The following is a 27,610-nucleotide window of genomic DNA, read 5'->3' on the forward strand; positions in this document are numbered from 1 at the left end:
TGAAGCAGCCATGTGTTTTAATTTGCATGATAAGTAATCTATGTAGGTGTGATACTGCTTCCTAACACTGCTACCTAAAAGCTGATGCATCAGTCAAGAAGCCCCAAGTCAACTCACTTTCTCTCAAGCAAACCGCACGCAACTTTCTGTCTGCGACATTGTACACATCAATGCAGGAGCGGCAGTGTGGAAGGCAGTAAGCTTTACAGAGTCTTGTCTTAAAATAACCATACCTCAAAACTAATGGTTTGAAACAGAGATGGGTAATGGACACAGCAGACAGCACAATGCCTAAAAGCAGAATGCAGGGCAGCACGGCTTGTATCCATTTGCTGCTCTGATGAGCTTGGCTCTGCTGCTGAATGTCCATGAAGTATGCTAATGTACTTCTGAACTGGATGCAGCTACAATCTCCTCTACTGCCCCCATGAGTGACTAAATGTTCAGGAGAAACATATTCACATTATAGATGATGAGCAAAGACATTAAAACATGGATCATACAGGTAAAACATGAGACTTATGTAGGCTGATACAAAGCTCAGTGTGGAGCACAAGTATTCTCAACCAGTCTGTGACAATGTTAGTGACAAGTACCAGCCTCAGGGGAGTCTAAGAAAAATTCCAAGCCCTTCAAAACTGAGTCTGTGTGAGAATGTCACTGACAACAGGGCAATCAGGAGGTTGCAAAATACAAAGAGGACAAACTGCACTGTCTAGTTGCAAAAGCCCAATACAAACCGACAAATGTACAATAAATTATTTTAAATCTTAATGCTCATGCTTAGTTACACAGTGTACTTTTATTGTACATGTCAGCACCTATTGATCTATTTGGTTAAAAAAAAAAAACATTACTGAACATTGACTACTGACTTAAAGAAAAAAAAAATATACCATTATGTACTTCAAATATACTACACAATAATAATCTACAAAACGAGACTAGTGCGTAAGACCCGAGTACACGAGAAAATGTTTAACCAACCTGTGCAGGTGTGTCTGTTTCATTAATTGGCTGTCCATCAAATCTAAATCTTATCTGACGAATTGACAACCCCTGTAAAAAGACAGAACAGAGACAACATGTTACATCAAGTAAGCTATTAACTAAATTGAAACTAAGGAGCAACATTATTTTAAACGTCCACATGTCCGTAATTATAGTACAACGTTACCACAGGAAGTGAGAGGTTTTAGTCTTACTGGATGAACCTACCTGTCTTTCGCAGTATGCCTTCATTAGTTTGCTGAGAGGAGTGTGCCTTTTGATTTTGAACTGTACCACCGACCCGTCCTGACCAGCTACCTTGAGGTTAATGTGGTCGTTCTCCGTCTTCACGCCTTCCTGCAACAAAAACCGTCATCAGAGGCAGCAACACACCGGTCTTGTGTCGAAATGTGCTCCCCCGTAGAGGTGCGTCCGTTGTTAAAAACGGCGTTTCCAGTAGCGCCCCGCTCCGTAGAGGAAACACCTCTCGATGGGGAAACAGATTTCGACACAAAACCAGTGTTCGGTAGTACCACATTAACATTAATCTATATACAGTATTAGCTAACGTGCTAGTTAGCTTGTTACGTTTACAAGACAAGCTTTGTTCTGGAGCCAGTCTCACCAAGCAATACACTGCACAAATAATGCTCCTTTCGGTGGTTAGCATAGCAAGCTAGCCCATATTCAAAGTGGCGCAGAAAGCCACAATGGCGCAAACGAAAGGGTAAGCAAATCATTCATTTCAATAGCAATCTCTGACACCAACATACGTAAATACTGCATAATTTAACAGGCAACCAATGAGTACTAGTCACAGTGGAGGGTAATAGTGAAAGAAACGCTACACGAACCAAAGTTTGCGCCTAAATCCAAATATCCGCAAACTAGTCAACCTTTGTTTTCTCCCTCTACCCGCTCAAATGCGGTATATATCGCTTGGAGGCAGGGCTAACTTAGCCTAACGCGCTAACGTTAACTTGCAACTGGCATCATTAGCATCGAAGGATAAACATAAACACGACCTACTAAGAAACGCGGAACTGACCTTCGGCTTTTCTTCAGACATTCTTCTGTTTTCCCAGGGATTACTCTATAACGTGGAAACCGACTGTTCCTGGTGAAGCGACTTATCAGCTCCTCCGGCTCTTTCACTTGGCCCAGGAGCGCGCACTGAAATTCAAAATGTTATTCGACCAGAAGGGTCACGTGCTCCACTTTTAATCGGGACCGAGGACACATGAGCGCGCAAAATAATTTGCGCGCTCCCGCGAGTTACTTAAATCCAAAAATGATCCGTCGAAGCTACGTTTCAAAATACGGCATGCCATCGCGCTCAGCGGGCACGCGTGTTAACACACAAGTGATAAGTGTATTCCCGAGCATAAAAACGCATTTCCAGCTTGGGTTCCATGAAAAGTTCCTCATCAGTATTTCAATAGTGGGAGTCCGTACAGATTCTCAGTCATCCAGGTCCTTTGATGCCAAACAATGTCCCCTAACAACTGAGTCGTTTTAGTTTAGTTTAGTTTCAGTATTGGTGAGCGTCGTTACCTGTCTTTGAACCCCCACCTGTGGACTGACGCCTACTGTCCTGGTGGGCATGTTTGGTCAGAGATCTCAAGAGTTGTAGACTGATGACAAGCTGTCTTAGTCCACCACCCCTATTTAGTCAGGGGTGTTCTATTTGGACAAAAATAGCTTCCTTAACTCCTCTCTCAAACCAGTGATGTTCTCTAGAGAGGATCTGGACTTCACTGTCCTCGAAAGAATGTCCTTTGTCCTTCACGTAGAGGTGGACTGCTGACTCTGGTCCACTGGGGTTGGCCCTCCTGTGCTGGGCCATGCGTTTGTGCAGCGGCTGCTTAGTTTCACCAATGTACAAGTCGTGACACCCTGAATACACCACATCACTCCGTTTATGTCTGGGACTTTTGTCCTTTGGCCATCAAAGGACTGAAACACCACCGATGGGGATAAATATCTCTGGCTCTACACCAGTCAGGCAGAACTGATGAAGCCTCTTGGATGAGAGGTGAAACGTCTCCGATCTAAAACCAAGTCCAGTTGATTTTGTTTTTCTACATTTCTTCAGCCTATAGTTGGGAGTGATCAATATTTTTGCTGATACCTTAACCATTTTTAGTTTCTCTCAGTATGTTTCCTCCCTCTCAAAAATGTTCTTTTCCTTCAGCCATTCTGTAGAAGAGGACAAAAGCATTATTTTTGTACATGTGAATGGCCTCAGATAGGAGATATATTACTAAATTAAACTGTACCCTCTTAAAAATGTTCAATATTTTCTTTCCCTTACACTTTCTGTGATGAGTCAGCCTACAAGACCACCAGTGATCAAGCAGAGTTAATAGCACAGCTCCAATGCAAGCAGTTTTTTCTTTCAAGATTCCAGGGGAATGACAAGAACATCATGTTTTACACAGGCTTTCCAGATTAAAACACACTCAAAGCACAGTTTGTGTTCCCATAGCCCTCTTCAGAAAACATGGTGGGGTGGAGTCAGGCACAGCAACTAAGGCAAGCTGATGAGGAAATTCTAAGGCAGGGGTTTAGCATTCCTAAACCAGCAATCATTGACCAATTTTTCCCTTTTCTTTGTCATCTGAGGTAAGGATTTCCTATACAGGACATTTCAGTGCGTTTCAATGTGTCACAGTCAGCTGTAAGCAGGGTCTGTGTAACCGGGACAAACTTCTTAAATTACATGTTAGGATCACTTCCAATATTGCCTTCCAGGGGGAGCGTAAATGAGCTTATGCCTCTTTGTTTCCAAAGCACAAGAGTTATATTAGACTGTACAGAAATACATGTGCAGACCTAGCTCAAAAGTTTTCAACTCTGAAATACACTCAATACAAAGGTAATACCACCTTTAAGGGCCTAATTGGCATCTCTCCATCAGATGAAGTGACATTTGTCAGTGACCTGTATACAGCTTCAATATGTGACAAGGAGATAAAGAGAATCATGGATCCTATCTTTACTCAACAGAGGTGGTCAAGTCATGGCTGATAACGGCTTTCTTATTAAGGACCTTGTTTCTGAAATAAATGTGGACTTTTCAACCCAGAAGAGATGAGACAGACACAAGCAACAGCCAGACTTTGCATTAGTATCATTCATACATACATCTTCTATACTGCTCAGTCCCAAATGGGGTCGCAGGGCATTAGTATCACATATTTGATAGTCTTACCCATGACACTAGTGGGCTCTGGGAACCAAATGTGTACTGTTTGTGCCCTCTTACATGGCCTCTACATGGCCCCATGTTGTAAAGAGTGCACTAAATTTGTTGGTAGCACTATTGTATAGGTCCAGTATTTCCTAATATATTTTTCAGAGGTTTCCTGAAAAGAACCAAGTAGTTTGGTACTAATTGCTCAATTTAAATCCCAATCAATATTTACTATTTGCTGAATTGTAAACTTGTTTGCAAGCAAACTTTACACTTTGTGTAGCTCACCTTCTACCCTTAATAAAAATTGTGCCAGCTTAGTATTTACAAATAATTGGAAATGTATCACCTGATTACTCCTTAATACTTTACCTATAATTAGTACCAGTTTTGTTCAGGAAGCTTGTTAGGAAATTATTTTTGAAATAAGATGCAATTTACATGCCTGTAAAATAAAGTGTGTTCTAAATTCTTACAATGACTCCACCCCATTTGGGCAGGATGCATTCTACTAACAGGCTGTTTTACAATTAAGATTTTTATTTTATTTTTTATGCACAGTGGAAGTTACATCTAAGACAGCCATGTTTCATTGAATTAAGCCTGTGGAAAATACAGCACTGCTTCATAAAATGTTGACTCCTTGTTTCATTTCACAGATATTTTCATGTACCTTTGTTGTACAAGGCAGGCAGGAAGTATGTAAAGAAGAAAATGTCAAGTTTGGATTTCATGTTTGTCCATTCTTCAAGGTTGAAGTAGACATGCTCCAGATGATCATCCTGTTTGCACCTGACAAAGAACTCACACCATGTGATACTAGTGATACCCATTAGATTAACCATCTGGAAGTAGTACTCATGAGTGGTCCCATCAGCCTTGCAATACAAGTATGTACGGTCTTCGAAACTATCCTTGTCTGGACACTTGATTTCCAGAAGTCCGTCAGTAAGTGCTGTATTAAGGTCATGCACTTTCCAGTCGGGTGAGGCACCCAGGTGTGGGGCATGGGGTTAATCAAAATATCCACAGTGTAGACTTCATTTCTAGTGATGTCCTTGTGCTCAGCAGCAGCAACTGACTAGGCCTCCCTCCACTGCTTTTGTTTGTTTGCATAGTTTCTCTTTCATGTTTACCCCCAAACTCTCAGTCTCTCACCCTGGAGCAGATTCTCTTGAAAGGCCTTCGTAGTAATATGTCTCAGTATCATCTACTACAGTGCTCTAGGAACATGGCTATGGTGGTAGGGGAAGATGAAGGTGCTTTTCACTGGAAATGGACAGTGGACTGTGAATTTGGTAACTTGATAGAGAATCCCGTGGAAGGCCCCCATGGTCTGTGGAGACCAGATCAGTAGACTGTTTATGATTTGCTTCAAGTAATTTCAACATCTGGCTCTTACTGCTGATTGCAGCCAGGTCTCTCCAGTGTCTCTGCAAATTCCAAGCAGGTAATGGAAGTAGCACAGGACAATACAAATTAGAGATTATCCCCCGAGTCAAGCGCTGTTTTTTTCCGGGGCAGTGCATAAGTCACTGGTGGCTTGATTTTGGACACTGTGCTAACTGCTTTTAGACTGAGACCTAATGTTCTTAATGGAACATGCCAAGCTTGTGGCAGGGATGTTTTGCTTGCAGCCAGGGGACAGATGTATACCCGGTTTTTACGTAGTGGGCAAGTGTGTAGAGCAGTCCTATCGTGTGCTGTCCCAGGTCAGGTTTGTAGGTGCAGTACGTGTTGCCAATGAATGGTTACTTGACGGACAGCTCCACCTGTAAGAATAATAAAACATGTTTGAGAACACATACCAAATGACTGTAATAGTCTGTTCCAGCAAAGTAGGTAGAGACATATAAATACATAACATTAAAGCACAGCGATGTATACCGAGTATGGAGTTAATCAAATACATCTGGCACTTCATGTTCCAGAAATGAAAGCATCGGCTACATTTTATGTTTGTAGATGTGTTATCAACATCAGTTGATGATACCAATTGATACAGCTTGCAGGGTACCTTATATCTTGGACACTCACTGTACTAAAACAGAGGGTTGATGATGTAACAATATCACAGTAATGTGACAACAGTCTATACATTTGAATTAACCATTGATTAAAATAAGCTATTGATTTTGGAGGCAAAGATGTTTAACAATGTCCAAAAGTAATCATTATATTTTTATGTTACTGTGTTTGAGCAACCTGTAGATGGCATTACTGAGTAGTTTAAACAGGAAAGTGATCTGTTACATCTGGAGAGTACCTTCCTCAACCCTACTTAAACTGCTCTGTGAACTGAGCAAACCATGACTGTAAATGAATTCTTATTCACGCTAATAACCAACAGTACTACCCAGTCCTGTCTTGCTTTGTAGTGGCAGCGAAAACAAGCCATTTTGATTCGTACACCGTCAACTAGACATCACAGCAACTGCAGATAATATTATAACAGATGACACATTATTTTCAATCGGACAGGGGAAGGTTAGCTATTGATACAAAGGATCAAAATGAGTATTTGAACATTCTGAATGCGGGTGTATTTTAACAGCGGTATCACTCTGCAAACTGAACGGTTTATCCACATACCTGAATTCTTCGAATTGAGCGAAACGTCCTGGCTCTCACACCAATATGCGTCTTGCCCATTCTGACTGTCGGTTAAAGAAATACTAATGCTAATAAATCAACAGAAACAATCTGTTGCGGTTAACCTATATGTTCTACCATTGACTAGCATTAGAGTGTAACGTTGTGGTGTCCAGTTTTTTAAGTTTCTTCCAAGCATGTAAAACTAAGAAAATTGATATTGCGAAAAACAAAATTGATTAGACATTTCAACAAATACGCATAAGACATCACAACATTCCAATAGTACATGCTTGAAAGGGAGTAGGAAGAAGTATACACTTATCTAGTCCTACCCCCTTTCTTAGACCGTGGTACCATTAGCCCAACACCGGACACTCAGACCCACAGCAGTGCAAGTCCCCAACAACCCCCATATATCAATCCTATCACCGCCCTATCCATTGTACATACCAAACAAACCAATTTCCTCATCGACCAGCCCCTTGAATTAAACACAGACCAGTCACGCCAGTTACGGTATATTAGCAAGCTAACTAGCAAACGTTGAGCAAACAAAGGCTGTCCCCGTCGTTACCTTCCATGTCGTGCACATACCCCTCAGTCCAGTTGCTGTAGCCTTTCAACAGAACAGCCTAGAAAATCTTGTGCTAATTATTTGCCCATTTTCGAGCAGGTTTGTTGTTCACACGGGTTCTGCCATGATGAGTAATGGCACTGGAAGCAATCATGAGCAGCTTCCGTTCTGTCGCTGTCGAATACTTCCGGTTTAGATTCGTACCCTTTGGCCTCGATTTGGTCTTCAAGATGGATGCTAGATGAATAAGAGGAATTATCCCAAAACGCTATTGTGCAACAATTCTAAATGACTGATGACTGAACAGCAAATTAATCATGCATGGAGTGCCTTCTTTTCGGGATTAGATGTGAAGGACTTTTTTGGTTCTTCTTACCATTGCTAACTCTGAGAGACGAGACAGTCCAAGTAACTTCAAAACAGTGCTGGTTTATTCAAAGGATCACAGGTCAAATTAACATTACACGCTCAGGTATCTTGCACCTCCAAACTGGTCACAGGCAGATGTAAGATGAAAGACCCTGAACCCACCAGGCCTATACATTATATCCCCGCGGTTGGGCTAGCCCCATACTACACAGAAACGTCAACCGAGACGTCTCTGGTGCCAGCTTTGCAGCTGGTCATAGCAGTAGTCAAAACATGAAGTAAATCAATGTGTGTATGTCTGTTGGTTAAGTGGTGTTTAACTAGAAACATTCTCACAGACTTCTAGTAACATGTCGTGACTTAAACATAAGAACATATTATGGCTAAGGCTACAGTTATACACGTCATAATAATAATATTAAACACCCTGTCTGCTGACAGTCATCAACTCTTCTCTCTAGTTATCCTTGACCAGATGTACCCTGTAGAAACTCATAAGCATGACTAAGCATTTAACAGTCTAACTAGACATCCTATCTCCACTAAACATTTCTAATACAAAAAGTATCTCTATCTGACTAAAAATACCTAACAGATGTTAGATTTAGGAAAGGCTGCCAAAAGATTGCCATGTAGGTTGGATGAATAGGCCAGGAATATATTTCCACATGAAAGGCACATGCCCAAGTAAAGAGATGTGCAACCACAGTACTGACACTTAGGATCGCTGGTTCCATGCTTAGGTGTCCTCACTTCTGCACTATCTCATTCCATTTCACCCCATTACACTAGTGTTTTATAAGCTTACTGTACATTATCCATGACTTGTCATTTAAATCATTTGTCTGTTGTATATTGTACATTACCTTACATATCTTACTGTAAATATCTGTTGTACATATCTATCAATAAATTAGTACTGACTGTACATGCTGTAGATACTGCACACTCTGCACTGCTGTTATTGCACTTTTGGTTAGATGCTAAACTGGATTTCACTGCCTTGTACTTGTACATTGGTAATGACAATAAAGTTCACTTGGAGAGAACCAGATTCATTCAAAGTTTATATTTGTTGGCCACTGTATTTTGATTTGGGTGGTTTAAGAATGAAAAACTGGGGACTCAATTTAATTTTTGTTATATTTGAACTTAAAACAATACAAGTCAGAAAAACATTTGCATTTTTGTTGGTTTAATTTTGAAATGAAAGGTCACAAATGCTAGCCATGCGATTCAAAACATCTTTTTATCCAATAACATTCTGAACTAGATAAAATAGCAAAAACTCTTGCATTGCATGTTACAAATTAACATTTTATAGAAAGATAAATGCTGAACTTTAGTCATGAATGACAATCAGTAAAATGGTGTTAAATTATTACCAGTGTGAAAATGATACTCCTAGTTATAAAAGAAGCACCACAAGCACTGATCAGCTCTGGAGTTGTAGAAGTTTACAACGCTGCAATAAAGATTTGCCCTCTATCTATTTTCCTGTTTGGACAGTAAAACAGTTGACTTAACAGATTTTCCTATAGTCACTTACATCAAAATGTAAGGCAGAAGAAACATTAATAACAGAGTAGCGCATATTAAAAATGAAATACTGGGTGAACAGACCATGAATAGACCATATAAATATAGTGCATAATCATTGAAATGATATTTTGGTTACATTTTTGGCCATCACTGAAATCAGTCCAGATAATCACAGTTTATCACATACTTGTATGCTCCATCTCAATGTAGTAAAAATGTCTCAGTAAGATCATTTTAATGGATTTTTTTAAAGAAAACATTGCTGAGGTTCTTCTTAATGATTGTCCATACGAGAGTATGGGTTATCCGTTGCCAGGCCTATAAGAAAAAAACACCAGAACAGATCAGGTCATCAACAGTACAGCTACAATCAAAACATTTAGGAAAATAAAATACTCAGATTAGATGTTTGCATACATTCAAAATACTGAGTTAAATGCAATTCATTTATTCCCATATTTTTGTCTTGCAAAAATATTTTCATACATTTAGTTACAGCTACAGTATGTACCTTTTTCAAATATTTGTGTTGTAGAAATCTGTTTGTCTTAATGTGGAAAGTCGCTGTCGAAGCCTCCTGTGACCCAGACTCATTACACAGCACCAGCAGCAGTGCAGAGTTAATAGCTATGACCCCACTAACCAATCAGATTTTTGACTATTTCTGCTTGATCATTAAGTTTTGTTGCATTCTCATTTATTGTAACTTCATAACTACAAATATCTAAAGAGCTGGGCAGAGCGTGACGGAGGGTAGCAGATTGTAGTAGAGCGTAGTGGAGCAGGGAGAGGGAGTGCTGGGTGGAGCAGAGTAGATTGATTTGGAGTTTCATGCTAGTGCTACCTTAAATAACATATTGTACCTTTAAGTGGCAATTTATGTTAAAGTTTATCAGATATGCACGTGTATTTTTTTCTCCATTAGATGGCACTAGTGGGCTTTTCTCACTTTTTTCTCTAGGTTGATAATGACTTCATATATTGGTTCTTTGCTTCATCTGCTCAAATTTAGCTATATTTATTTTGTTATCTTTCTCCTACCCTGTTTTTATTCATATTGCAACTGTTTTGTCACTGTGAATGTAAACTAAACATAGCACTTTGATATTCCAAATTGGCATTTATTACACACTGAAACTGCACAAACAAGAAATGTGTTACCATATTTCTGCCGGATTTCATCATGCCTCATCTGCATTTCTGTTCTCCTGTAATGAGAAGAAACAAAGACAAATTGTTAGACAACGGAGAACACTGGCCATTCTCATACTTACAGTGTTTGAAACCTAGTTTAAGGATCTTCTCTTAAAATAATCTAGGGCAAATGTATGCATACTCGATAATAGAAGACAATGAAAATATTCAAACACTAAATTAACCTAAACTTTACTCAGATGTGTGGTTAAATGTGTCAGACACACAACAATAGCTTCTGTCTGCACCATATTTGAGTTTCATTGCCTCTTTGTGCAACTTTTTTCACAGATGTCAGACCCCTACACAACAGCCACTTAGTACCTTACTTTCTGACGGGCCTTCCTCGCACGGGCTTGTCGCTCCGCCTTTGCATCTTCTCTCTTGTTTCTTGTTTTTGAATTTGAGAAAGGTAATTATATTAATATTCATCACAATGATGTTTTTGTAAATAAAGTGTTATGTTAGGACAAGTGTATTTTTTGCTTGAGTCAAATGTGCTTTGCTTATAACCTAATACAACACCATTAAAACAAGTTAATCAGACCAATGACCTGATCAAATATATCACTATCTCCACTTCATTCAACATTCATTATTAAATTAACTAGTTTTAAACAAGGAGCTAAAGCACATCTTAACAGAAAGAACAAAGTTATTTTTCAGAGCTAAACTGCAGCCACAAATTCTGGCAGGCTTTTGGAGACAGCGGTATCAGCCCAGCCTTGCAGAAAAACAACCCATTGTGTTCACCATCCTCCTCCTCCTTCCACGTTGAACAGATTTCACAGGCAGCAGCACTTCACATGACTTAATGCTTACCCAATTCTTTCACACTTGCAGCAGAAAAGGAGAAAAACAATAAGGGCAATTAGGAGGATGCCACCTAGCACGGACATGGCGATGATCAAAATCTGGAAGTTTACTGTGAAATGAACACACACACACACACTGAGAAAAGGTCAACATTCACTTAAACATGAGGCATTCATGCACAAATCCTATTACATACACACAACAAAGGTTGCCTCTTTCAGACTTTAGTCAGCTATTTGGTGGTTGACTGATATTCAGAAAAGACTGCTCACGATACGCATCAGGTGTGCTCAGCAAAATACATCAAACAAAAGTAATAAAAAGCCTCCACACTCTGAAAGATACCTCAAAAAATAAGTTTGCTCTTAGTTTAAAAAAAAAAACCACATGGCTGAGAGATAGATTAATTTTTGTGTGTTAATGTTTACAATCTTCATTTTTGCTTGAACAATTACTTAAAAATTTACTGAATATCACAAAAGTTGCCACTTATTTTTAAGCAACCATTTGCTTTTACTACAAAGTCTGTCCCACACATATTCCAAATGTCACACAGATCTATCTGAGGCCTAAGGTTTGGAAAGTCTTACCCCAGCAAAGTCCCCATCGTGCATCAGACAAAGGACAGACACTTTTGTCGGGCAGGATGTCCCTCACTGGGTAGTCTATGCATTGTTGGGTTGGGATGCACCATAAACACTGCAACAATTAGAGCAAAAGACAATGTGCTGACAAATTTATCTTTGGTGTTTATAGGTACTGACAAAACAGTATTAGTATATTTGTTTTTGGCTTCATTTTAGGAGACTTACAGTCACATTCTGCAGGCACTCTGAACAACTGGTGTTGGACCTGAAAGCACAAGGGACTAAAACCGAAATAGTTGAGTTACTGTATGCTTTGAGTGTAGGTTATTAGCCCTGCTTTTTCTGTACAGGATTTAGAAATGGGGATACTAGAAAGTATATGTCTATTTCTGCCTAAAGTGACAAATCAAGAACAAAATATGCTACATTTTAGTTTAATTAATGTCAAACCGTTCGTCGTTGCTACAGTTAAAAAGAAAACAAGCTAACCGTTGCTATAGCTTAATACAACAAGTACTGTTATTTATCCAGTAAACTAAAGTGAGACGATTATCTTTGCTCTTACGGTTAATGAAAGTGCGCTTTGCTGCTGTCATGTGACAGCCTCTTGACCGGACTCTGGCTGGACAAAACACAGCACACATCGTCTAAAGTTAAAGAAAACTTACCCGGAGCTGGAGAAGGGGTCGTCGCCTGCGCCTCTGCGGCTGTAATACCGTGGAGAATGAAAGTAAAAACAAGGACTGAAGCTCCGCAAAGACCGGGCATTGTGTGGCAAGCCAAAAACCACCGACCGTGTGAGAGAAGAGAGCAAACTAAAACATTTCTGGAGTCAAACTGAGGGCGGACCTCTAATTTACAAGGGAGTGACGTCACGAGCTCCTGACGCTGGCGTCATGAAGCAGCTGCGGAGGGAAACATCTGGTTTGAATGATGCAGGATTCAGCACAACACAAAAAATATTAGACTGAGCTCATTTTTGTTTCAATAATAAATCCTTTAAACAAAAAAGAGCTCAGTCTAATATTTTTAGTGAGGTGCTGAATCCTCAGAAAAAAAAACTATATGTGTGCAGTTAAAATGTTTGTATGCTGATGCCTGAAACTTCTGTTCTTTGTGCTCCATTTGATTAAATTATTCCTGAGGTGTCCTGTCTAAAGTAAACCATAGCATGACATACTGAAATCAAACAGTTTTTGAAATACAATAATTTATTAAAGCATCTTTAAATTCTGATATAAAACATTTTCTGATTTTTCTGCTTCAAAACAATCAGAAATACAGTCATTGCCAATGGCAAGATCAGCCTCTGGTGCGGCCGCCGGCAGCTGACCAGAACGCCCAAGTCAGTACGATCAGAGAGCGATGGAAGACAGCAATGCAATGTGAGGTAAATACTAAGGTTGTTACGCTTGGCCCACTCTTAACATGTACTATACTGCATGTTGATTGGAAAAGCCTTGAATTCTTGGTGTATATTTACAGGGGTGTAGAAGAGGAAATATCCTGTGGTTAGCGAGACGGTAAAAAGAAATGAGCAGGTTGGGTGTTGAGGGCAATGCACTTAGGTTATCTTATGTTGACAAAAGCTCAGGAACAGGGCACAAAATGAATGAAAAACAATAATACACATGTAGTAAAAATATCAACACCCCCGCTTTCCTGTCAGGTGACGCACCACTTCTCCCAGAAAATTGTTGGAATCACAATTTCTTTGGTATTCTGATGTTTATTTCTCTTGTTTGTGTCTAAAAATGGACTGGACAATATTATTGAACCCCCAACTTAATATTTGATAGCACACCCTTTGAACAAAGTCACTGAAATCAATCGCTTCCTGTAACCATCAGTGAGTTTCTTCCACCTGTCTACTGGAGTTTTGGACCACTCTTCTTTTTCCAACTGCTGCAGGTCTCAGATTTGAAGGGCTCCTTCTCCCAGCTGCTGTTTTGAGATTTCTTCACAGGGACTCTATGGGATTTATTCATAATATCAGTTTGACTGTAGGGACCATGTTCTTTTCTTAGTCTAATCTGTGCACAGAACATTCTTCTAGAAGGATTGTGGCTGCCTCAGGTAATTTTTGGCAAACTCCAATCTGGTTTTTTCATGTCTGTGTCAGCAGTGGGTCGCCCTGGGTCTCCTACCATAGCGTCCCCCGTCATTCAGATGTGATGGATAGTACGAGTTGACACTGTTGCACCCTGTGCCTGCAGCTCAGCTTGAACTTGTTTGGAAGTTGACTGAGATTCGTTATCTACCATTCAAACTGTCAGTTTTGTGGGATCTGTGTGGAATGTATCAGATTTGGCTTTTTGTGTTTTTCCAATGCAAACAAAAGAAATAAACATTAGAATACCAATCTATTTTCTGGGAGAAGTGGTGTTATCTGACAGAAATGCAGGGGTGCTGACATTTTGGGCCATGACTACGTTAAAAACAACTTGTCTGGTTCTGAATATTATGGATCGCTGTCCATGAATAACAAAAAGCACTTGAAAAACTGTCAATACATTTAGAGCACACAGTTAATTTCTGAGCTTTCTTTATGAGCTTCAATAAATAAATAACCCACGCTCACATGGCCTTAACATCACTAAAGCAAACAAAAAAAAACTTTTTAGACAGATACATTGGACAGGTGATACATGCTTGCCTCTTTCAGCTACAGTAAGTTTCAAAAACATACATCCAACTCCACACACACTAAATCAGCTCAATACAGAAAACTTGTTCTGGGACAGAAGCCCAAATACTTCACCTGATTTTAGTACTGGTGCTTTTTGAGAAGATACTCTACTGCAGTGGTTATACAGTAAACATTACATCTCCACTGATGCAGTGGTTATTCACAATGAATTTCTTTGTATGCTGAATTTATTTGACTTATTGGAGACAAATTTTCCTTTTAGTTATTATTTTTTAAGATAGGGACATGCTTTACAGGGTCACACACCCATGGAAATATCTGCCACTGACCAAGATATTCAACACCTCAAAATGTATATTCCATTGCTGAAAGGCCACATCTGCACTCAAACTATTAGTCCAGAACAGTGACTGTATAAAGATGGATAGCCTGACAACTCCCAGAACTGAAGCCACAGTGAGTCGATCGCCCCCTAGTGGATGGTCGCAGTATAGGTCATAAATCCCACCCCCTCCATGTAAGTGGATGGAACATAAACCAAATTAAAAACTCAAAGTATAAATCAAACAAATTTTTCCCAGAGGTGATTTCTATGGTTTTTGGTATATATTATTACACTGATGTGTGTAAAGGTGGTCATTTTTCTGGTAGGTTTGTTTTTAATAAATTATTTGACAATATAAAAAGGTGTGCTCTTCAGATGATTTGACAGTATTGATTGGCGGTCTGATATGTCACTCAATTACTTAGTCACTACTGTGTAGAATCCGGTTGGGAAATGCTAAGATGACAGCTGACGTATTCGTGACACAGCATGGATTGGGCCGCATATTTCCCTCTGAACCTGACAAGCTTCCATCCATCCATTTCCTACCGCTTATCCGGGGACGAATCGCGGTGGCAGCGGGTTCAGTAGCCTGACAAGTTTAAATTATATAATGTCCGAACCTGACACGAGCCATACACAGTTGAGTCTGTATGGTGTTATCCTTCTCATTAAACAAAGCAGACATTTGAGCATTCCAGTTGTCTAAGCCTAAGGTTGATCTATGTGTCTACATCTGACTCAGAGCCAAACATAATTTCTAAATTTCTGCCCGAGCACAAGTATCCATACTCCAATTCACAATATTTTGGCTTCACTTTTGCATAGTGGAGGGAAGTTGTGACGCGTTGTCCATGTTTATACAATCAACGGCCCAGAATAGCTATAATAAAAACTTAAATAAGGCAAAAGTGAGGGAGATCATCTCCCTGGCAGGATGACTATTATATTACTCTTTAACCTGAGGGAATCTCCATTCAGGAGAACATTCATTACAATGGGCTGAAATAGCCTATTCTGTAGGGGGAAAACACTTGTAAAGGTGACTCAGTTAGTGCGAGTTTGCCACTGCAACACAATCTTTTACACAGGTTGGGATAGAAAGAAAGTGAAATAGAAAGAAATCCACTTTTTTTTTGGAAATTCTGTCTAAACTCAGAACAAGAGTCTTGAATCATTGAAGGTTTTGTTGGGAAAAAGAGCAAGCAAGCTCTGTCAACATTCTCTGGATATTAAAATAGAATGCACAGAAAGATACCTGAATTACATTTCAAGTAACATGAGAGAAATGGCCAGTGTAACCAGTGAGAGTAACATGTTTGGAGACTGCATGGAGAGAACGCTTTAGATGACTGTAAAGCTTAAAATGGTGCAGATTCTAGAATGCAGTCAAGACACCACAATTTTTGTGTCCCTATATAAAGAAATCTTTCTGGATTGAGTTTGTTTGTGTTGCTGCATAGCCAGTCAAAAGCTCAGAGACGCAATCTCTGTCAAAATGACTTGTTCCTCTTCTCATACCTACGTCTTCTCTCCATTCTTGCCTGTTAGAGTTCAGGTGTACTGTAGCTCAGTGCATATTGTGTCCTGTACAATCACCTGATCCAGTTGGTTCCGTAACTGGACACAGACTTCACACTGCACCGCTTCTTCACAATCATATTTATGTAGGCTTTCATGATCTTTGTGATCTCTCCAACCTGGAAGTGGACAAATAAAAAGTCAGAAAAGAAGAAATGCAACAAACTGCAGCCTGTTTCATCTGCTTGATATTCCAATATCCTGTGTTCCCATACAATATACCTGTGGTGTTTCAAAGAACATTTCTCTCTCATCCACAGTAATCTTGTAGGTGCAAGGCTGCAGGGCACCAAAAAAGATGATGTGTTCATATGGGAAGGTCTCCAGAGGCTTGGGCTCTCCTCTCTTGTAGACAGACACATTCTCTGCACTAACACTTAACCAGAGATCATGAGGGAAGCCTCCTTCTTTGCACTAAAAAGACATAAATACAGGATCTCATAAGCATAATTTAGTGTGCATTACTGACCTTGTAGACTGGGTACTGGTCTGGTATGGCATTTCATCTTTTACTTAACCAAAACATGACATCAGTCAAGCTCCACATACTTTAGGAATTTATGTAGATTTAAAACAAAAAAACAAAAAAAAAGAGTAAAAAGAGTCCCTGAGCTAAGGTATTGGAATTGTACTGAGAAAGAAAAAGTCAGATCAGTGCACCCTTGATGGAAACCTGAACGAAGTCTAGTAAATTTACCTCAACATCAAACAGTGTGGATCCATATCCAGGCCACTCTTTGATGATGGTCATGTACTTGAGCATGGCTTGGTGCTGATCCAGACCTTCGAGACGAGCCCACTTCTCCACGATGCTGGCCCTGGTAGCAGACATCTCCTCCTTTATCCACATCTCCAACATCTGCTCCTCCTCCATGCGCTGCTTCTTCATTGAGCCTGTCTTCAACCCCCGACGTAGGGTCCCATCCAGGAAACTAGTCCTCCGACGCTCCAGAGTTTGTCCTGACCCTGAAGCTCCACCCACCTTGGTAAACTGCACAATGCGATTACGTAGCCGGCCCACAGGGTAGATATTTTCCAGGCCCCAGGTGACCCTTGCTTTGTCTCCATATAGAAACTGAAGGCGTAGAGCGGCCAGGTGCTGCAGGGTCTCCTCACGGGCAGGAAAGTGTCCCCGGGTCAAACTCTCATGGGCCTGAAGGAACAAAGTTCAACATTAGCACCAAGTGAAACATAATTCAAAGGACACTCAATAAAGTCTAACATGGTGAATAAAACACACCTGTTCAAACATGAAGGCGAACTCCACTCCTTCCTTAGGCATGCTCTCTACATCCAAGAAGCAGTAGAGCTTGAAATAGAGTTTCCACTGGCCTTCATCCTCAGCTTCCTCGCTACCAGCCAGTCTGGTGGGAAAACCACAAAGCCTGTCACTTACACATCTTTTTTTCTGGTTCTTTCTTATCATTATCATGCCCTAAAAACAAAGTTCTATGTATCTCAACTGGTAACTGCACTCCAGTTTTGTAATAATATAATCAAATACAGTATGCAAAAGAAGGTAAACCACGACGAGGTTGAACATACCTTTCAAACTTGGCCAAAACATCAGCTACAAGGACCCTGCTCTCCACAGCTCTGTCAATGCTGTTGCTGTGTTCAAAGAGTGCAAACATGTTCCGGCTGTCCTCCATAGCCAGACCTCTGATTAGCTTCTCCACCACCTAAACAAAGTAAGGCGAGATCACAGTGAGTACGTATTAGTATGACTCCTCTTGTCATGTTTTAAGACAAAAGCAATCTCTATGTTTGTGTAAATAAGAAATGATCTCAGCAGTATCTTGCAGAAAAACATTTAAAACAGCCTACAGTGACAACAGCTCACTTACCTCTCCAGCGGTGGTGTGTGAATTAATGGAGATCTTGCAGGAGCCTCCTCCGTGGCAGTAGACTGTGGTTGTCATTTCCTGTCTGGAAAGCAGTGCCATGATTTCCTCTTGGGAAGGAACAAATTCTCTGGCCTTAGTCTTCTTCAAAGACTCACCAATGAAATGAGCAAACATTTCAATCTCTGTACCGGGGAACAGCTCCTTTATCCTGAGAATTCCCAAGGACAAAAGTACGATGAGCCCAAGGTCTCACTCATCTCTAATCTTATATCGGGGAACTTGTATGAATAACGGAATGCACCCAAAAATGGCTCGTACCTTTTGAGGTGAAACCTGAGGTAGCGTAGGATGCCTCGGCTGGGTAGGAAGGTGCAGCTCATGCAGGTCAGGAGATGCCAGTGGGCACGATGGGCAGGACTGTTGGGATGCGGAACGTGATTGGTTTGTTTGATCAGCTGACAGTAGACCTCATCTCTTAATGGCCTCAAGTCCTGACAGGTCTGAAGGATTCCCTGGATGATTGGCACAGGGTCTGACACTGCCTCCATCTCCTGCAGTGAGTTGAAAATCTTCACGGCCTCATCCTGCAGGCTGGTATAACCCTTTTCCTTTTGCACTGGGAGACAGAGATGGACAGGGAAGAATTCATTTTAAAGCTAGTTAATGTACTTTACCTGTCCCATACCTGTGCATTTGATTGGTTTGCAGAGGCATACAACCACGAAGCGGTAATTCTAGGTTGGGATATTTGAATATTTTGTCATAATGACAGAATCACCCAGATATAAGGGGCTTTTAGGTTTAAGTTGTGTACATCCACGCTGTCCACTGTGGAAGTGCTTCATACTGGAATCTTCCTCATCTTCTAATTTTTTGTGAAAGTAGCCGCCTTTACTCCAGTTAGTGACCTTTTATGCCTTACACTAGATGTTTTGGTAGAATAACAATTACATAAGCATGCAAAAAAGGTGCACACTGCAACAAAAACCTGGTGTGAGTACTCAATACTTAGGTACCTCCAACATGCAGGGAGAGTAAGGCATTTATTGGAACTAGGAATCAATAGCAATAGCCTGCAAACAGTAGCGTCAGACCAGAGCACTTACAGTGGATGCTGACATCTCCATAGGGCAGAGGTAGAAGAGGAGAGTGCAAAGGATGCTGGGTATATCTCAGGATGGGGTTCCTCCAGTATGTCTGCTCCACAGCCTCCACATTTAAACTGCTCTCCTAGACAGACAGAAAACTGGGTCAGTGATTGTAAGGTCTTCAGGAATTATCTTTACAGCACAGCAGAACATTCTTAAACTGGTGGAAGTTTGTATTTAAGTGAGTTGATAATCATTACTGCAGTAATGTTAGGAAACAGTTACACAGTATGACAGAAGAGGTAAATAAGCGGGCGAAGCCAAGACCCAGAAAATCACAGCACACATGTAGTGAGTACAAGTACCTCACTGTACTACAGTGTGTGTCCCTGCCAGAGGTTTGCATGACTGAAAAGAATTTCAGTTACAATAATATTAATGCTCACAAGTTACTGAAATGTTATGCAGAATTACTTTGTCAAAATATTAGCACATTTAGTAAGACACGTGCACATATAAATCACAGACTAGCAGTTTTTATTCAGCATGACATTAACAACCCAGCCACAACAAAGGGAGAAACATTCGAGTGGATTCTTTAATACCTTGATGTCCCTGATGAGTTGCTGTGTTGGTGTTTCGATGGGAACTTTGCTGTCTATTGCTCCCTGTATGGCGTTCGCCCACCGCATGGCTTCATTCAGCATTTTGGTGTAGAGACGGTAAGAGTGTTTACGGCCATGGACAATTATATTCCAATAACCTGGACAAATGGGGCAGAATGTGATGAGGGACAAAATAGCTCCCTGGCAGAATCAAGGACAGCGACTTTCTCTTCAGAAGTTGAAGCCTAAGTGCCCCAAACCATAAAATGCACAAATCAGAAATGTTGTAAACTGCAAAAATAAATAAGCCCCATTTTAAGAGATAAAGTATTTTTTTCCTGGCTGAAGCCGAGTGAGAATAATCTTGACCATGAACTGACCAGTGTCCTTGAAGACCTTCTCATCAGGCTGCACCACAGAACAGAGACTGTTGAGGACCAGAGTTCCCAGTTTGGAGGAGCTGCGCTCTGGTGACTTGTAATAGTCCAAGGAGTTACTGGTGAGGACAAACCAGCGCTTCTTCAGCTTCAGAGATGTGCTTTTGGCTCCTGATTTCATCTCCTTATGCAACCAGCCTGAGAGGATAAATATCAGATTTACTCATCATTTCCTAAAAAAGAGTATTCTTAGATCCTTTTTGTCATACAGTAGGTTTTAATTCATTTACATGTTTCCTTCTCAAAATAATTTAAAGTTTTCAGTGCAGAATCACACCAGCCATTTATGTACCTAATCAGAGGCATCCTACTGCATATGTGAGTACATGAATCACCTCTCAGATCATAAAAAAGCATGTCTGCTAACTGACCTCTGACTAAAAACTCCTGCCCGTCAACCCTGGAGTCTCCCTTGGATTTCTGCAGCAGGCCGATCCAGTGGTGCATCTCCTCAGGTGTGTCTGTGTTGCAGTGGATCACCCGGTTAGCCGTGATCACCACAAATGAGTTTGGTCTGGAAAGAGGGCACATCACACATACATACACTCATATAGTTCACACCACTAAAAATGTAATTAAATACGTTACATCCTTCACTGAGAGCCGGGTGAGGTTTCATTACCTGTCAGGGTTGTCTGAGGCGCAAACAGAGTCAATCAAGCCCACATCCAGTGTGCCCTGGACATAGAAGAGAGGCATGATATTATATTTCTTGGTGGGTTTATTAGTAATAGAAAAGATTGCAATGCACTTCCACATTTTAAAACTCTACCTCACCTATCCAAAACATTACTGTTGGGTTTGTGTTTCAAAGTAGGATAGAGGCAAGCTTACTTAGTGTACTGGATTCTTGAGGATTTGAAGAGTAAGAGGGTGGAATGAAGGGAAGTAAAAAGGTCTTTCTAACACTGTAGTACCGTCTATTAGCTTATTTCTGTGTAAAGTGGCTTCATTTGGTTTTCCAGCTCATTTAATTTCTCTATCTGTGTATTCTATTACCTACTCTCATTCTGTTAATGTCAGTAACAAACAACAATGTTGCACAAGTGACTGTTTTCTGCCTGTTCAGATTAATTAACTATAGGACCCAGATCTGGGCTGTAATGCTTCGGTTTCATGCTTCATCATTTTTGGTGAAACATTACTGGTGGAGCTGAGGCTGGGGCCCAGGCAGCACAGAGGTAAAACAGCACTAACCACTGCATTCTTTGGGTTGGCCTGTTCATGGTGCATCTCCATGAGCTGCTCTGGGCTGGCGCTGTGGACCCGACTCAGCGCATTGAACCAACCACTGGATGGGGTGAGAGGGAGTTCAGGAAATACAAGTCAGCAAACATGTTAATTGTACAGTGTGAACTTCCACTGGTAACCACAAGGGGGACCTTCATGTCCATACATCACTTTTACACAGAGGTGATGACAAAGTAAAACACTACTCCACAGTTAACTAGAAGTATATATGGATATAGTGTACCTGGCATCTTCTGGGGACTCTGCATAGATGTGGTAGGTCCTCTCCTCAGTCACAATATTCAGTGCATTTTCCTTCTCATGATTGTCCACTATCTCCCTATACAGAGACCCAAAGCGATTCACAAACTTTGTGGGGCTTAATTGTTGTTTATTGAGAGACGAAAATTAGAGACTAGGGAATATGATGTTTAGCTGAATGAGACCAGGGTCTTACTTGGCTTCGCAGATATCGATGGTTCCTTTCAGCTTCTCCTCACTGTCGTTCTCAAAGTACATGAGCTTCGACTCTCGCAGGACAAACCAGCGCATCTTCCAGTTTCGCCGAGACAAAGTGGACATGCCTCCTCCTTTCTTGTAAAGCCAGCCGGATTTGAGGGAGTCCTGCTTGGCCCGAAACCACATGAAAGTCTCATCCTTCAGCACACACCAGCGGCGACGCCATGGGATCATCAGGCCACCTGAAAGAGGGAAAGGTGCAGAGAGCAGAGGGACAAAGAACAAATGCTGAATTGTAGACTTGCAGAAACTTGTAGAGCTTTTCTGAAACTCACAAATGGCTATAAAAGCTGTGTTCATCTGTGCATGCCTGCTGAGCAGCGATTTTACTAAAGCCACTTACTCTTCATATAGAGGTAGCCATGGAAGTATGGAGGCCCACTGCCATTCAGCAGATTCACTCTTCCATTGGAAACTTCCTCATCCGTGTCCACGTAGCCATCGTTATCCTCGTCGCTGTCAATAAACTGAAACACACACCAGCATTATGACAGAGGTCCTTCAAAAAAATGTTTAGCAGTCAATATTAGGGAAAAAAAGTGGTTTTATATGCAGTCATTTGAAATCATGACATTTCAAGTTTTTTTTTTCAGCAACACATGAAATCAGTCTTCATTTAAGCACTAAAATCAGTGCCTAAAATCTATTTGACCTACATAGCCATAAAACTGGTATATACACATTCAGCCACACTCTGCAAACACACACCCTCTTTCTTCCCCTTTGACATTTTGCTGATATAACAGCGTCAAGTCTGATCTCTGCTTGACTTGCAGCATCTGGGAACAGATTCACCTGCTCATCAGCAGAGCCAAAAGAAACAACTGCGAGGCTGTTTCACTGTGCTTCTAACATGAGCAGAGTCTTTTGATATGTTAAGGGAGGATTCAGGCTTGCACATGTGCAGAGTCAACATTCAGTTCAGGGCTGTCTGCGCTGAGGCAACATGTGGGAAGCATCAAACAGACGTACAAGCTTTCATTTGGATATGTGACGGGCATGTTTAGGTAAAATTTGAGGCTTGGAATTTTATATTTGAAATTTTAAAGGTAATTCTGTTAATTTCTCAGTAATCACATCAAATTTCTATAGATTTCTGACTAAATGTACTCCCACTGGACCACTGATGCTTCAAATGAATACCCATAAGGATCAGATTGTTAAGAAGTACAACTCTTATCAGTTCTTTTCCAGGTGCAACGTCTCAGTAGCATTTGACAGAAATGGCACTTTGCCCAATAGTTCTCACCGAGTCTGAGCTGCCTCTGAAGGAGTCCAGGCTGTTCTGGGTACAAGATGATTTACGCAACACCTCCTCATCTGTGATATGGCCATCGTTGGTGCTAGCGCCTGAGCTCCCATGAGCCTCCTCAAACTCCTCCTGGTCATAGTCCGACTCCATGTCTGGCAGGTTTGAGTGCAATGGCTCCTCACTCACAGGCTCAAAGAGTGAGCCACTGCTGGCCCTCTGGCATGGCCGCTTTTCTCCATTAGTGACTACAGGGGGAGGAGGAGGGCCAGGGGTCTGGGAGTCCGTGAGAACAGGGGTATGACTCAGTCCATTTGGGGCAACTGGTGAGAACTTTCCTGCTACAGGAGAGGAGGCTGAAGAGGGGGGAACCACTAATCCCTCTGCAAAGGCAGGCGGAGGAGGGGGAACACTTTGGAATACTTCCTTATCAAGAGGAACCGCAGCTGGTGGAGGGAAGTCAGGCAGAGGAATGCACTCGTCCTCAGCGTGAAACCCCTCATCTACCTCCATCTCAGCCAGAGGGGCGATGGATTCAGTCGGGTCATGGAGGTTCTCCTCACTTGACAGCGAAGGCTCTAAACCACCAAAGTCCAGCAGGTCCAGGAACTCAGTAGCCACACGGGACGCTTCCTTCTCCAGTCTGTAGATCTCAGCATCCCTCATCTGCCGCAGCTCCTCATGTGAGACGTCCCCGAGGAGGGACATGCCGTCTTCCTGCTGCTTCTGCAGACGCTCAATCTCCCTCTCCAGCCGCAGGATCTCCTCCATCTGACGGCTCTCTTCGTCAGAGGTGTGACCGAAGGACACAGTCTGCGACAGCTCCTTCTGTGCACAGGACAAGATGACAAACTGCTAAATCAAGAGTTCTATGTCACCACAATCATGTCTTATGTGTTTTGCCATGTGAATGCCAGTTATGTTTACTGAAAAGGAATTACCTTCTGACAAGCACCATTAACCACTGAGTTCCTAAAGACAAGATAATAGTGCATTAGTGATAAAACATTATGCATATAAATGGGCGATCCAAGTCATTTGACATATTTATAAATGCACTTTCAGTGTGATGCTCTACCTTTCCTTGTCTGCTTTAGCTGCCATTTTCTGCTCCTTCTCCTTCAGTCTCAGCTCCTCCTTCCTCATGGCCTCCTCCTCCGCCCTCCTCTTCATCTCCTCATCCAACAGCCTCTGCTTCTCCTCCTCCTCCTCCTCTCTCTTTCTCTTCTCCTCCTCCTCCTGTTGTCTCCTCTCTTCCATCCTCCTCTTTTCTTCCTCTACTCGCCTTCTCTCCTCTTCCTCCTGCTTCCGTTTCTCCTCCTTGAGCTGGCAGCAGAGGGATCGGGCCAGCTGGCCTCTGTGATGTTTCTGCAGGACGATGGCAGCCAAGCGTAGGCGCAGGAAGATGCGCCTCCAAAAGTGCGCACGATAGTTCTTCTGGATGGTGACGACACTGAATAAAACCCTTTTATATTGTTTCCTATGACAAAATTAAACACACACATTTGGGATAAAGATAATCACCTTTACTGGCCAAGTATGTTACACACAAGGAAATTTGTTTCCGGTACAGAACCGATAGCAGCCATCTGCGGCGCCAACTCAGCCGACGGCTCTAACCATCGGGGGCAACCAGTGTCTTGCCCAAGGACACTTCAACATGTGGACTGCAGGCACCGAGATTCAAACCTTTAACCTTCTGGTTGGGAGGCGACTGAAAGGTCTTGTCAGAAGTGCAGCATAGCATTTAATCCAACATGATCCGAGACCATTGTCACCGCAAACAAACAATCTGTGACGTCGCACAGCACAACACGGTCTCCACCTAAGGCTCGCTGGCATTCTCTGTTTAAATAAACACACTGGCGCATTGTGAACTGTGCACTATTTAGAGTCTGATGAGCTTGGGCTGTTCCATTGTGGCTGTGTGGGCCTGTGACTAAGCCCCATCACCCACACAATGCGCATGCATTGAATACACACACACACACACACACACACATAAACATGCACACAAACACATGTGTATGTAAAAGGACCACACACAATGCAATGACTCTCTGACCCTTAGCCCGGTCTAGTCTCCATAGTAATCACTCCAAGGCCCCTGGCTGGTCTCAGGACGGGCTATGAGCAGAGATAATGTTACACTAAATTTAATTATGTCTTTAGGGATTTTCCAGAGTCTCTCGCTTTAGTACAAGCGGCTAAAAAGTGAAGTGAATCCAAAAGTTCAGTGCTGTCATCAGTGCCGTCATGCTCTCCCAGTGTAGCCTTTCAGAGAAACACATTCACCAGCCACTTTATTGGGTACACCTGTATGTAATTCAATGCAACACTTCCGCCTTAACATCGCGTGTTCATGAAGCTCAAAGCGTTTCAGTTTTTGGTGAATGTCACAAATGTGTAAATTCAATTACATGTTTATTACTGAGGTCATGGCTAAAGGTGGTGTTGTACTGGACTACATTAGATTTAAAGTTGTCTCTATAGTTTTGTTCTCCCGTTATATACATCAGAGGGTCAGAATATTAAGAACACCTCTGAATATAATGTAGTCCAGTACAACACTACTTTCAGCTATGACCTCAATTTCACCAAAAGTGAAATATTCCAAGCTTCACAAACACAGATGGCAAGGCAGAGGTGTTGAATAGGCGCATACAACTGTAGAGGTGGACTTAATAAAGTGGCCAGTGAGTGTACATATTGACCTTATACAGTATAAGGCAGCACACAAGTGGGGCACACCTATATTATATAGCAAAGGGGGTGTTTGCATGTGCAGATTTATAAACCACCATAGTGGTAGATGTCCTGTCTGTCAGGCGGAGTGGAAAGGTGGGAAACCTGCTGCGCAGACTTGAAAAGACAATTAACATCAACTGTGCTGCTGATAGTGTTCCAGCAAAAACCAGCCAACTAAGAAGCATGACCATTACATCATTCTAAATCACTGTCTTTTCAGGATATACCAGACATTTTAACCAACATTTACCCCACATCCACTTCCTTTTGCTCCTGTAGTAGCGTAGCATGAGGTTTTTCAGCTTTTAAGCTTTTATGGTGGCATTATTACATAATATAAAAATATTCCAGATGTCTTTAGATACAATCTATATGCAGTACATTTCCCTAATGATTCTGCACCCTCTTACTTGTACTTACTTTATTAATAAAGTTCATTTCCTCATTAAATTTGACCTGATGATGGTCTGAGGACATCACACCACAAATGATGCACAGTGCAAGGTTGTTTGTGTCTTTCACTGTCGGACTTCATTATCCATTCTGTCTATAAGCTCTATACTCCATACTTTCTGGAAACATGTGTGGTCTTGACTAGAATTTAAACAATGTGTGGCTGCACGCAGTTTATAAACGACGGACCCACTACCGAGGAACTTCCGCACCGATGTAAAACATACAGGTATAAAGGTAAACACGTGTGCAAAGGCATGCACATGCACATAATCCTCACCCCCACCCCCAAAGATACAGAGGCCGTAGGCTACACCTCAGTTACAAAACAAACACCGACAACTGTCGCTGCCACTCAGCCTTTCACTCCTCCACACTCTCCCACTCACCTTGCCACATAGCTGAGGATGTGGGCGCGGATCACCATGCCAGCCCTGCGCCGCACCTCTTCCCTCTCCTTCTCCAGCCTTTGCTCCAGGGCCTCCTTCAAGAACACCTGCGGGACAAGCAGCGCCACGGCCGACACAGAGGGACAGAGAGAGACACACAGAGAGAGAGAGGTGGGGGGGAGGTGGAAGGAGACGGGATGGGTTAGTTCCTCTTCTTGGTAAGCTTATAAAAGAGGGCCCACAGGAATGTGAAGGGCCCCTGTTGTTTGTTGGCAGCACGGGCGGAGGAAGCGGTGGTGCAGCTGAGACGGACAGGCTAGCTGCTTGCCCTGACTGCAGAGCAGAGCAGAGCAGAGGGGCAAACTGACACCAGGACTGCAGAGTTGTTGCTGCTGCAGAGCCTCATTGTGTTCCGCCGTCCTTCCTGAGCGTCTCCCTTCTACTGCTGCTACCTCTGCGTTGGTAGCTCGACTGACGTGCACAGGGAGGGGGGGGGGAGAAAGGGGGGGGGGGGGGGGAGTGACAGGGTGCACAGCAGATGGAGGAACAAAGTGGAAAACATCATCAGAAAGTAATACACAGATAAACTGATACATCAAGCCAATATTCAGGCCACTAATAGAATT

General features: G+C 42.0%; 3 protein-coding genes and 1 long non-coding RNA gene across 5 annotated transcripts in view; all 4 read right to left on the reverse strand.

Moving 5' to 3' along the window:
- sumo3b (small ubiquitin like modifier 3b) overlaps positions 1–2,185 on the reverse strand; it is a 3,961-nt gene extending 1,776 nt beyond the window's left edge. The window contains exons 1-3 of the mRNA XM_020594836.1: positions 2,039–2,185; positions 1,219–1,347; positions 988–1,059 (exon numbers count right to left, since the gene is read on the reverse strand). Of these exons, the coding sequence (XP_020450492.1) occupies positions 988–1,059; positions 1,219–1,347; positions 2,039–2,059 (222 nt within the window). The 5' untranslated portion in view covers positions 2,060–2,185. The remainder of the gene's footprint in view (positions 1–987; positions 1,060–1,218; positions 1,348–2,038) is intronic.
- A 2,521-nt stretch (positions 2,186–4,706) lies between these two features.
- On the reverse strand, positions 4,707–7,572 carry LOC109957066 (uncharacterized). The gene is made up of 2 exons (XR_002274496.1): positions 7,356–7,572; positions 4,707–5,958 (listed from the first exon to the last, which is right to left on the reverse strand). It is a non-coding gene; the product is annotated as an uncharacterized LOC109957066 (long non-coding RNA).
- Positions 7,573–9,486: 1,914 nt separating this feature from the next.
- Positions 9,487–12,765, reverse strand: pttg1ipb (PTTG1 interacting protein b). 2 transcript variants are annotated; one of them, XM_020594645.1, is made up of 7 exons: positions 12,532–12,765; positions 12,089–12,144; positions 11,867–11,975; positions 11,283–11,385; positions 10,785–10,850; positions 10,428–10,474; positions 9,487–9,584 (listed from the first exon to the last, which is right to left on the reverse strand). In XM_020594645.1, exons 1-7 carry the CDS (start codon positions 12,629–12,631, stop codon positions 9,541–9,543), a joined length of 525 nt encoding a protein of 174 aa, XP_020450301.1. In that variant the 5' UTR covers positions 12,632–12,765; the 3' UTR covers positions 9,487–9,540. The 2 variants fall into 2 exon arrangements, with proteins under 2 accessions (XP_020450301.1, XP_020450302.1); XM_020594646.1 differs by having other exon boundaries at positions 9,539–9,584; positions 10,790–10,850.
- A 310-nt stretch (positions 12,766–13,075) lies between these two features.
- The window catches only part of myo10l3 (myosin X, like 3), a 53,548-nt gene continuing 39,013 nt past the window's right edge, over positions 13,076–27,610 (reverse strand). Inside the window, exons 22-41 of the mRNA XM_020594764.1 lie at positions 26,985–27,091; positions 24,473–24,874; positions 24,336–24,366; positions 23,395–24,222; positions 22,489–22,612; positions 22,084–22,327; positions 21,871–21,966; positions 21,594–21,687; positions 21,019–21,074; positions 20,768–20,910; positions 20,340–20,534; positions 19,960–20,117; positions 19,373–19,496; positions 18,585–18,882; positions 18,267–18,474; positions 17,965–18,101; positions 17,660–17,783; positions 17,117–17,572; positions 16,642–16,833; positions 13,076–16,538 (exon numbers count right to left, since the gene is read on the reverse strand). Coding sequence (XP_020450420.1) covers positions 16,434–16,538; positions 16,642–16,833; positions 17,117–17,572; positions 17,660–17,783; positions 17,965–18,101; positions 18,267–18,474; positions 18,585–18,882; positions 19,373–19,496; positions 19,960–20,117; positions 20,340–20,534; positions 20,768–20,910; positions 21,019–21,074; positions 21,594–21,687; positions 21,871–21,966; positions 22,084–22,327; positions 22,489–22,612; positions 23,395–24,222; positions 24,336–24,366; positions 24,473–24,874; positions 26,985–27,091 — 4,122 coding nt within the window. The 3' untranslated portion in view covers positions 13,076–16,433. The remainder of the gene's footprint in view (positions 16,539–16,641; positions 16,834–17,116; positions 17,573–17,659; positions 17,784–17,964; positions 18,102–18,266; positions 18,475–18,584; positions 18,883–19,372; positions 19,497–19,959; positions 20,118–20,339; positions 20,535–20,767; positions 20,911–21,018; positions 21,075–21,593; positions 21,688–21,870; positions 21,967–22,083; positions 22,328–22,488; positions 22,613–23,394; positions 24,223–24,335; positions 24,367–24,472; positions 24,875–26,984; positions 27,092–27,610) is intronic.

Source organism: Monopterus albus, unplaced genomic scaffold (assembly GCF_001952655.1).
Source record: "Monopterus albus unplaced genomic scaffold, M_albus_1.0 scaffold24.1, whole genome shotgun sequence".
Classification (NCBI taxonomy): Eukaryota; Metazoa; Chordata; class Actinopteri; order Synbranchiformes; family Synbranchidae; genus Monopterus; species Monopterus albus.

Excerpts from the sequence above, each read along its gene's own strand:
- pttg1ipb (XM_020594645.1), bottom strand. The coding sequence starts at position 12,631 with ATGCCCGGTCTTTGCGGAGCTTCAGTCCTTGTTTTTACTTTCATTCTC. Across the intron at positions 11,386-11,866 it reads ACGATGGGGACTTTGCTGGG|TAAACTTCCAGATTTTGATC; the intron begins GTAAGACTTTCC and ends TTCATTTCACAG. Across the intron at positions 10,851-11,282 it reads TGCAAGTGTGAAAGAATTGG|AAACAAGAGAGAAGATGCAA; the intron begins GTAAGCATTAAG and ends TTCAAAAACAAG.